This window comes from Chelon labrosus, assembly GCF_963514085.1.
Source record: "Chelon labrosus genome assembly, chromosome: 19".
In the NCBI taxonomy this organism is placed as follows: Eukaryota; Metazoa; Chordata; class Actinopteri; order Mugiliformes; family Mugilidae; genus Chelon; species Chelon labrosus.
The window spans coordinates 8459413-8470314 of NC_140352.1; the positions used below are offsets into that span (position 1 = coordinate 8459413).

A 10902-nucleotide genomic window follows, 5' to 3' on the forward strand; every position below is an offset into this window, starting at 1 on the left:
CTTACCGCAGTTAAAGGTGGCATGTAGCACAGAATCACCCCCTCAAAAAAAATCTTCACCTGTGATTTCAACAAGAAGGGGGGGAGGGGCGGGGGAGATAAAAAAAAAAAAAAAAAAGACACTCCCTGGAGGATGACGCTTCCTCCTCTTGCCAGATTTAGTCACCAGAGCTTGCTGACACCGAGGCACTGGGGTTTCCTAATTACTAGTTTTCAGCAGCCTCAGTCTCTCCCTTGCACATCCCTTACTCCGTCTCTCTCTCTCTCCTTCTACCTGAGCGGCCTCTGTTATGTGTTTTTGCTATTCACCGGATTCCTACAGTTTGAAAGACGGCTGCGTGCACTGCGTCGTTATTTGCGTCAGAGGTGGAGGGCATCCATCTCAAAAAGTGCATGCCTGCAGATGTAGCAAGCTCTTCTCGCTGCCATGTTTATTATACAGGGTGTATCATGTGTTGGTGGTAGGAGGAAGGTAGAAGGAGTGTCATGGCAACAGCCTTCCACAGCATAATCTGAATTCACCTGCACGAGGTAGCAGGGATATTTTGGTGCACGCACCGACGTGCATTCCCTTCTCGTGCTGAAGATTCGCAGCCAAGCGGGCAAAGGTCGTGCACGTTAAATTAAATGTACATCCGCCTGTAAATTATTCCTTTTGGTGAAAGAAAGAACCGACACCTCTCATTTCTATGGTGGGTTTGATTTTTTTTTTTCTTTCTTTTTCTAATGACGCTGTTTTATTTTTTTGCCGTCAGATCCCGCATCTCGCTGAGGGCGTTCGGATTCACGGGGAGAAGGTCACGGAGGCGCTGAGGCCCTTCCACGACCGACTGGAGGCCTGCTTCAAGCAACTGCGGGAGAAGGTGGAGAAACAGTATGGGGTAAAGACCCTGGTAAGAGCTTTTTTCCTCTACTTAAAGCTTCTTCTTTCTTTTTTTTTTTTTATACATGAAAAGTGCTTTGTAGTTCTCTGTGCTAATTTTAACAGGCACTAATGGAATCTGCTCCTAAATGGATATTTGATTTATTCTAATACTTTTTTTTTTTTTAACATCTTCAGACATCCATTATGTAGGATTCGTTTTCCTTTTGTAGTTCTATGGTTTATTTAATATATTTCCTTAATCGTTCAGCAGACATGAATTATAACACGTGTTAGCTGAAGTAGTTGAAGTTAGTGTGCTTAAATAAATTGTAAAACCTTCATCGAGAAGATTTAAAAGCTTTGTTTGTCTACAGTTAAGTTAAGAAAGTGGATGGGTTATACTCACAGAGTTTCCTATTTAAACCTCAACTTCCCACCGGTCCCTTAGGACTGAAGAAACTGCTTGGATGAGTGGTGAAACGTCTTCTCAAAAAAAAATAAGAAATCCGCGAGTCCTGTTGCCTTTTTTAAACTCTTTTTGGATATACCATGACCAATATGACTGAGAAGCTTCACAGACATATTGCTACGCCCTTTGGGACAAGCACCCTTCGACTGGTGCAGGAGTATGGGAGGAAACTTGAGGAAACTTGTAGACTACAGGAACAGAACAAAGTCAAGCAAGTTTCTGATGGATTGTACATATGAACAAATGTACAAGAAATATGAATGAAAATAAAAATATATTGCATACATAGATTAATAAAGTGCAATAGTGTGCATTAACATTGATAACATGGAGATATCTGTTGAAGAAAGTTGAGTTGTTGTGCAGCTGGATAGAGTTTGGTATGAAAGAAGTCCTGTAGCATTCACTGTGGGAGCGGAGCTGGATCAGTCTGGATGAGCTCCACTGCCCCTCTGTAGTCTGGTATAGTGGATGTGATGGATTGTCCATGACGGAGAGCAGTTTGTCCAGTGTCCTCCTGTCCCTCACTGAGACAAACGTCTCCATCTCACTGCCATTAACGTGACCAGCCTTTTGGATCAATTTGTCGAGCCTACTGATGTCCTTTTTGCTGGTGCTGCTCCCCCAACAAACCACAGCAAAGTACAGGGCACTCGCAACAACAGAGTGGTAGAGTGTCTCCAGCAACTTGCTGCATACATTAAAAGACCTGAGCTTCCTCAGGAAGTAAAGACTACTCAGGCCCTTCTTGTACACAGCATCGCTGTTGTCCCTCCACTCCCAGGCACTTGTAGTGTCCATTGCTTACATATACCAACAGATGTTCCTATTAAAACCTCAACTTCCCACCAGTCCCTTCAAACTGAAGAAGCTACTCGGATAAGTGGTGAAGCATATTCTCAAAAGAAAACTCTACAAGTCCAGCTTTTTAAACGGTTTTTGGATTTAAGAAAGTGGATTTCTTTAATTTGTTCCACACTTATTTTTCTACTTTTCTCACCAAACTCTAGATGCCAGCCTATTATGGACACTACAATTAGATCCGAGGCTAATTTGGATCGAGACAAGTGCAGAAATGACAAAGCTAAGGGGTATAGATTACACACAAACATGGCAGCCGATGCGGCGGTAAATGAGGAGAGCTGGGCTCCCTGTTTGGATCTATACTCCTCGTTTGGCGGACTGTTTGGTGTCTGAAGCTGGCAATGTAATTAACTGCATTTTATTACATTTAGAAGACTCCCTCTGCACACAGAACATGCACTGTATGTCACTGGGGTTTTCACTTTAAGCTGAAGTCAGCTTGTGTGTAGCGGGTTGCTGCCGGGCACAACCCCCACCCCCACCCCCCTCCTCCTCCACAGATTTAATTGTTGCTTGGCCAAGCTTTTCCCTCCGTCTTGCCCGAGGTAACGGGGCGCTCGCTCAATTTAAAGAGAGAGGGTGGTGACCTTTCAAACAAGAGAAAAGCCATCACTTTCCAGGGCGTGATAATAAGGTTATCCTATCAGATGTGTGATGGCCCCTTTCTTCGCTTGAAAAGACTCTTTAAATTCACAAGGCTCCGTTGTTAGAGCGGCGGGTTGCTATATATTTCTTTCCGCAAGTTCCGGCAGAAATTAATGGAACCACTAGATTTCTTTATGTTTAATTATGTTGCTGGGTTTGGAGCTCAGTACGGAGCATCGACTCGGGATAAACTTGCAAATGACCTTCACGCTTTCTCAACCAGCTATCTATATTGAACACTTTTATTAACAGCTGGGACATTTTGATGCAGTAAAAAATTATTACTTTTTTTCCAGGTATCAAGTTGTGCACCATTCTACCCCATGACAGAATGTACAAAGTATAATAATATAGCTAGTTTACTTAGCACATTCTCAGTAACTGGCTATAAAAATGCAGAGATAACTTCAAAACTGTGACTTCTAATCTGAATTCTCTTTCTGTGTGTCCTCCTCTGTGGCGTCAGGCGACAGCAGACGAACGCCGGGGTTCACGTCCTCACTCCATGGTGCGGTCTTTCACCATGCCCTCCTCCCAAAGGCCGCTGTCAGTAGCTTCAGTCACCTCCATCTCCTCTGACAACTCCCCCTCCAGACCAGGCTCAGACGGGTAACACCTGGTTCACAGTTCCTCACAGCATATAACGCTGTGTACCCTAAAGAAATGTTGAATTACCGTCTAGGGTATATTTTGCTGATGCAATATTTGAATGCACAAGGCTTATTTTTTTTAATTGAATTTATTGCCGTATTATGTTTCATTCAGCTTTGCCCTGGAGCCTCTCCTGCCAAAGAAGCTGCACACCAAGTCTCAGGACAAACTGGACCGGGACGAACCCGAGAGGGAGCGCAAAGAGAAGAAGAAGGAGAAGAGGAACAGTAAGCACCAGGAGATCTTTGACAAAGAGATGAAGACAACGGAGATCCCTCTGCAGCCGGCCGAAGCTGTCATACTCTCAGAGACGGTACCGTTCAGATATTTCAATCTTCTAGTCTCCATCCGTGAGCGTCTCTGCTGTTTCTGTTTCCTTTGGTGTTTTCCTTGCAGCTAATTCTGTGAATTTCTAATGCAACCAGGACGTCGTACTTTCCTGTTGCACAAAAGACTTCATACAGTGTACAAATAATGTTCTACGGATCAGACAGAGCCCCTATTGTGTTGTGTAGGGTAATTCAGAAGTTATATATGTAACTTTTATCATTCCTGTGAGGACGTCTTTGACAAACCACCTGTGGATCGGAAGTATGTCCCTCTTCACCACCGCTGTGTCCGTTACATCAGAGAGGTATCAGTGTGCTCTGCATACCCGGTGGGAATGATCCCTGGCTAACAGCGCTGAGATAAGAGCAGGAATGTAATCCAAATGAGGCCCCTGGCAATGTCGGAGCCGTCTGGCTCAGGGTGGGAGCCTCGCGCCTCAAGGGTCAAGTGTAGAGCACCAAGGGGTCTCTGGTGATTATCAAACAGTTGCCGAATACACAATCTGCATTTGAAAGTATAATGTGGAGCGCAAAAAAAAAAAAAAAAAAATATCATGAAATTGCTTTTTCACGCTCAATATAAATCTCAGTTTTAACATCCTGGAGAAAAAAAAAAAATGTCATCCCTGAATGAAGCGTGTTGTTATTTTCAGTGTCTCCCTCGTGGCTGACTGTTTGAGTTTGGCCAATTACAGAGAAGTTTGTTAATGTAGACTACAGTGTGGATTCACCCCCGGGGCACATCTTTTCATATTCAAATTCCAGCCATAATAAAGCGGGGAAAACACGGTCTTTGCGCGCAAACAATTATTTGTAACCACAAATGAGATGCTGCAGCCCAACAAGCGCACTTATCCAAATGGTTTCTCCTTCAGGAATACAAACAGCCGACTTAATATGCATTCAGATACGCGCGGCGGTCCCAGGAGGGACGTGAAAGTGATTTTCCTCTTTAAATGATCTTTTATTGATCTTCTTTTAGATTTCACCGGGGTCTCGGCTCATTTGTCACGCCGTGAATTGCGTTCTCTGCGTTTTACTGACTCACTGTGTCATTTTAGTTGTTTTACTCTGAGCACTCGGTAATGACTCGATCCCTTTTTTTTTTTTTTTTGTCTCCGCATGTGATCCCACAGATCAGCCCTCTGCGGCCTCAGAGACCAAGGAGTCAAGTTCTCAACCAGATGGGTGTAGACCGCCGTCTCTCTGTGTCTCCCGGACCCCCTTCTTCTTCCACCAACTCCTCCTCCACTCCTGGACCCCCGCCCATTACACCAAGGAACAAACACTCCTTTAGCCTGCACACCAGTAAGAGACGTCTTACAGCACCGTCACTAGCGATCGACAACACCTGTGGATGACACTGTGTTTTTGTCGCAAACTTGTTAGCAAATAGCTGTGTGTTTCACATGCAGCGCGACAATTATTATTCATTTGAGGTCATGTTTGTGATCACATAGCAATCATAAGTTGTTTTGGGCCTCCTCGCTCTAACTCCAGAGGGAAATATTTGTCTCTTTAACAGCTAAACGCTCCATTGTGTTCCTGTTTGTTTCTCTCTACTGTTTAGTGCTGGAAATATTGTGGCGTACAAGGGATTTTTAGAGCCAGTCACAGCCTAAAATTACATTATAAGAGAAGGAAGCTAGAAAAGAAACGGCAGACTTGCATCCCAGAGCTAAGACTCTGTGTAAGCTGACAGTTCTCATTTTTATTATGAAGTATCACTTAAATATCAGTGTACTCTTAAGTCTGTTCACCTTTAAGTGCCGTAATGTTGCATAACAGTTAAGTTCAGACGATTATTTCCAGCCAGCGACCCATTCCAGGTCCCAGCCCTGCCGCTTCAGAAATACTCCCGATGATGAATGTGAGCTGATGGGCGCCCTATTTTGCACAGGTCTGGAGCTGAACGGGATGGGCTCCTCTGACAAGGGCGAAACCCCTCCTCCGCTCCCGCTGAAAGGCAGCACGGCTGATTATGGCAACCTGCAAGATAATCAAGACTTGACGAGTCCCTCGACGCCTCCGCCGCCCCCGCCGCATCAAAGAGTAGGTGTTTTAATTAGGGCTGAGAGGAACTCCTTAATGATGCATGCATGGCACTTGTAATGAAACAAGGTAGCGCTGCACGCACTTGACATTTGGGTCAACCTCCTCCACTATTCCCCAGTCCCGTGCTAACGTCCATGTCTTCATGCGTGTCTGCATGTTGAACACTCACATTTGGTTTTTTTTTTTTTTTTTTTTTTGAAATGTGTGTCGCAGAAGAGTGTAGGCATCAGTCAGTTAGCAAGGGCTTACATCTGCCTGTCCACCCCGCTGTTATTTATACTCGCCCCCCCCCCAGTCGGCCCGGGCGCTCAGACGTGATTGATTGGATGATTACTTTACCTCTCACATCCATCAGAAGCTCTCCTGCTGTTAATCAGCGGCCCGTCTCTCTCCACACTCTGCGTCTTCTACTCCAGCCGCCCTCTCGCCTCGTCACTTCTTTAACTAATCTTATTTATCTGCTGTCACGGCCCACGGACAGGTAGTAAAACAGAGCACGGTCTCAGAGTGTGGCAGCGGACTGACAGTAATGTAGTGAGAGCAGATGTTCTGAATCGGAGTGGCAGCCGCCCTTCGTTTACAGTCTTTGGAGGCGAAGGTGAGCTCGTTAACCGGCGTTACTCCTCGTCTGTTGTCTTCGCTCTGCGCGCTTTCGGGAAGGGAATGCAGGAGGAGAGAAACGCTTAAACAGATTACCTCGGTCAGATTAGTGCTTTATCAGAAAGATTTAGGAGTGTATTGAAAAAATAAACCAATCAGGCATTACATTATGACCACTGACAGGAGAAGTAAATAACATTGACCATCTTGTGACAATACATTGTTCTGCTGGGAAACTTTTGGACCTGGCATTCATTCATGTGGATGTTACTTAGACATGTAGCACCCACCTAGACCAGACCAGACACCCCCACCCCATAGCAATGACACTCACTGATGGATGGTTTAGGAACAACTCAAAAAACATGAAGAACAGCACAAGGTGTTGACCTGGCCTCCAGATTCACTAGATCCCAAACTGATCAAGTATCTGTGGGATGATCCACAGAGGCCCCTCCCCTCAACCCATAGCCATAATCCATAACCCCTCAAACTCGCAAGATGGTGCCACCTGTATCCCCGGGAAACCAGCGTCAGCAGTTTGGCCAATGCAATGAAGTGGGAACGAGTTGTTTATACAGTCAACGACCGGATCAAGCCTGATCCACAGAGGCCCCTCCCCTCAACCCATAGGACCCAAAGGCCCATCATTAACAACATTAACAAGACACCACAGGACACCCTCAGAAGGCCCATGTCCATTCTCTGATGAGTCACAACTGTGTTGGAGGCACAAGGGACACCTGCACAATATTAGGAAGGTGGTCATAATGTTATGCCTGATCATATATATATGTGTATAGTAGGAGTTATGGCCATGACACAACCAGCAGTCAGCAGTTTGCCCGAGTCAGGCCATTGGTGAGCATCTTTGGCCACTAGTCGGGTCACTGTTGGTCATCTGATTCTGTCATCCCTCTGATTGGCTGATCATCTTAGTGAACCCATGCCGGCATGAAAAGAACGCACAGAATGTACTTGCTAGCTGGCCGATGGCTGCAGTCTGCGGTGCGTTCAGGTTCAACTTTTTAATCCAGACACAGTGAACGTGACAGGAGGCCTTAGTCGCTGATAGGAATGCTAATAGGAATGTTAGCGATTTTGGGATTTTGATTTTAGTATTAGGCTACATGAGCCCAAGTAAAGCCTGACCCATGTGGATGACAGGAAGGAAAATTAGCTTCAATGGAACAAACTGATATTTATTCAACTTGTCTTCCAAATGCTCTGTGACCCAGTGATAGTATCTCAGGTTAACCGTTGTTTGTGTTTGCAGCACATTCCACCTCCTCTGCCCAGCAAGACGCCGCCTCCTCCTCCACCCAAGACCACCAGGAAACAGGCGTCCATCGATTCAGGAATTGTACAGTAAACCAGCAAAGCAAAGACGCTGACAGTAGGACCAAGAAGCGGGCGCCACCGGCAACGCAACAAAAAACGGCATCGGCGGCAAACCGCTCCCCCGAGAGAAGTGCCTGTTTTTAACCCACACATTCCTCGCTCCGTTTCCCCGGCTTGACAAGATGAATACCTCACCGCATCCCACCCCCTCTTTCCTCCTCATCTCTTTAAAACTGTTCTCCTTTTCTTCTCATTTCGCCTTCTGTTTGACGACGACGACGATGCAGTCTGCACCGGGGAGCGCGTTGCACAGTTAAGTGGTCACTGAATTTGTAGAGACGTGCACGCCGCTTCGCGACTTTTAGGATGACGTGAGATTGTTCTCAGACAGATAAGCTTGAACCAGCAGCTTTTTAATACTGACCCACTCTCGCGTATATGAGAGAACATAGCTTATTAAAGCATCAATGCCTGTCTCTTTTATTCATATCTCCACTATGTACAGAGGTTTGTATATATGATTTTATTTTATTTCATTTTTTTTTTATGTGATTGGATCATTTTTATATTAACGTGTCATTAGATTAAGTGGAATTATTTACATGAAACAAAAAAAAAAGGGTTCGTAGGTTTTGAATTGACAGAGACTTGACAGAGTTGCTATGTGAAAACCTATCATGGATTTTGTTGGTTAAATTTTTGGAGTGCACCCGCAACTAACTCCCGTCACATTATCCTCATTCAAACCGTGTCCTAGATTGCTGTAACCTTGGATTTCAATAATGACTGTTCTCAGTTCACTACTGACATGACTTCTGAATAAACTTTCCAATGTATGTATTTTTAAAAAGACACCTTGCTCATTATTTCTGCCTCGAGAGCACGGCGAGGGGCTCCCAAAATAGACCCGCGTGTTTGCACATCTCAAGCGAGCGAACGGCGCGAGTTCCCCCTCGCGTTCCGCTGAGTAACAAAGCTTCCTGTTTGCTTGACTGACAGCCGTCGCGGGCGGCTCACGGGAGCCGCGTGTCGTCGGATCACGCTACGCCCTGGAAGCGCTCACACGCCCGCGCCGATCCGATCTCATTTACATAACGCGTTCTCCCGCTGAGCCGTCGTTTCTCTTTTCGGCGTCTGAATCTGGACCCACATCTGAAGAGCGGCGCCGCAGCGTCATCGACGAGCCCGAACAACCCACAGATCCTGTTTCTGTCATAAAATCTTGAATTCTGCAGAAGCGATAAAGTCGTCCTCACTCAGGTAATTATGTAACCCTCTTGGGTCAAAGGTCAAAGAGGGTTTTTATTCTCATTTCAACCATATATAGCGGGTGCAGTACATAGTGAGATGAGAGGACGTTCCCCCAGGAGCATGGAGTTAGATGAAGATATAGGACTGAATATAATACAAGGGACTTTTTTATATATAATTTTTCATCATTTTTAATAGACTAAGGCACAGCAGCAGCAGCAGGAAGGATTAAGTTTCTAGGCTACAGCTCCAGACGGTATTGAGGTGGTTAGATGACTATTGAGGGGAGGAGGTGGGGAAGGAAAACGACACACGGTTAGATCCGCTGGATTTACAGACGGTATCCTGGGGTTTTAAATTAAGGACACAGATGTGCATGTAATGTGTAATGTCTGCACATCTGCAGATCTACTAGTCAACTTGTAGTAGCGTTTAACAAAATGCAATATTAAGTTTTCTCTTCACTTTTGTCATTTAAAGCTTCTATGAGCTGTTTTTTTGTTTTGTTTTTTTAATCTCAGCAGGTCTCAGTCATCATCCAGAGCGTGGTATAGCTAAGTATTTCCAATAAGGATGAAGGGTGAAACAGCTTAAACCCTTACATGTGTGCAGGAAGTTCTGATATCTCCTTTAGGGTTTCTAACTTTTGGATCGGCGTCCACTACTCAAGTGAAGACCTTTGAGTTGAGCACAGGAGCTCTTGTGTGTGAGCACATGCTAAAATCCTATGATATTGTTAGATTTTTGTCTGACAAGTCCTCGACCAATTCGATGCGTTGACTCCAAATTAACGGTTGGAGTTTGAAGCATTGAGTCGGTAATAATCATCTGTTGCGGAGCAGCTTTAAATTGAATTGCGCTTTAATTACGTTAGTAATATGTGCATCACTCTGGTGTGTCTGTGGAACAACTTACAGATAGATAGATAGATGGGTGGGTGGTTGGGTGGGTAGGTAGTGGGTAGGTAGATGGATGGAGAGAGACAGAGATAGACGATGGGGTCATAGAGGGTGGTGGACATTGTTCATGATGGACCACAGTTTGTTCAAGGTCCAGCTCTGCTCTCCTACCACAGAGCCCACCATCTGTATCAGCTTGTCCAGCCGCGAGGTGTCTTTCTCTACAGCGTAGAAGCAGGCACTGGCATCGATAGTCTGGTAGAACATGTCCAGCAGCTTTCGGCAGATATTAAACGACCTTAGCCTCCTGAGGAAATAGAGACGGTTCTGACCTTTTAATACACTGAGTCTATGTTAGCCGACCAGTCCAGTTTGTGATCCAGCTGTAGACCCAGCTCTAGTCCTTACATGTCTATTAATAACAAGACTACTTCATTCAGCCTTATCAGCTCTTATCAACAGTCGAACATATGTGGATAACCCATCCCATGTGTGGAGTTTTTTTTTCTGCAGTGTCAAAGCTTCCATAACATCGTGCTGCTGTACCTTCATTTTCTGAAACCGCACATTTGCTAACCCCCCGTGTTCTGTAACATAAAGCCAAACTTGTGGGACCTTTTTGAAGCCTTTGCCCCGGGTGGCTCTTATTCCTCAGCTCTCCCATTCCGCTGACGCCCTGCGAGTGGGTGTCTGCCTGAGGAGAGACGCTCAAACTGTGGCATCTGTTGTTTGAAGGTGTTTTCATCTGGAGAAAGTCGGGGTTTATGACGCTCTCTCGTACTAATTAGGAGCACCGAATGACATTTTTGGGGTTTTCTTTCCCCCCTCGGAGCTTTATTTGGGAAAAGCAGTCATAAGAGCCTCATTAATATGCTGAGAATACACCCAACGCATCAAAATGCTTTGCTGGTTTAGCAAAAATAACAAATAATTT

The 10902-nt window shown here is 45.2% G+C and overlaps 1 protein-coding gene across 2 annotated transcripts in view; it reads left to right on the top strand.

The window, feature by feature from the left end:
• dock1 (dedicator of cytokinesis 1) overlaps positions 1-8711 on the top strand; it is a 200906-nt gene extending 192195 nt beyond the window's left edge. Inside the window, exons 47-52 of one of the 2 annotated variants that reach the window (XM_084567048.1) lie at positions 755-892; positions 3309-3451; positions 3608-3806; positions 4959-5130; positions 5723-5874; positions 7754-8710. In XM_084567048.1, the coding sequence (XP_084423174.1) occupies positions 755-892; positions 3309-3451; positions 3608-3806; positions 4959-5130; positions 5723-5874; positions 7754-7849 (900 nt within the window). In that variant the 3' untranslated portion in view covers positions 7850-8710. Of the gene's footprint in view, positions 1-754; positions 893-3308; positions 3452-3607; positions 3807-4958; positions 5131-5722; positions 5875-7753 lie in introns of both variants that reach the window. The other variant, XM_084567047.1, reaches the window with a different exon arrangement.
• The last annotated feature ends 2191 nt before the right edge of the window (positions 8712-10902 follow it).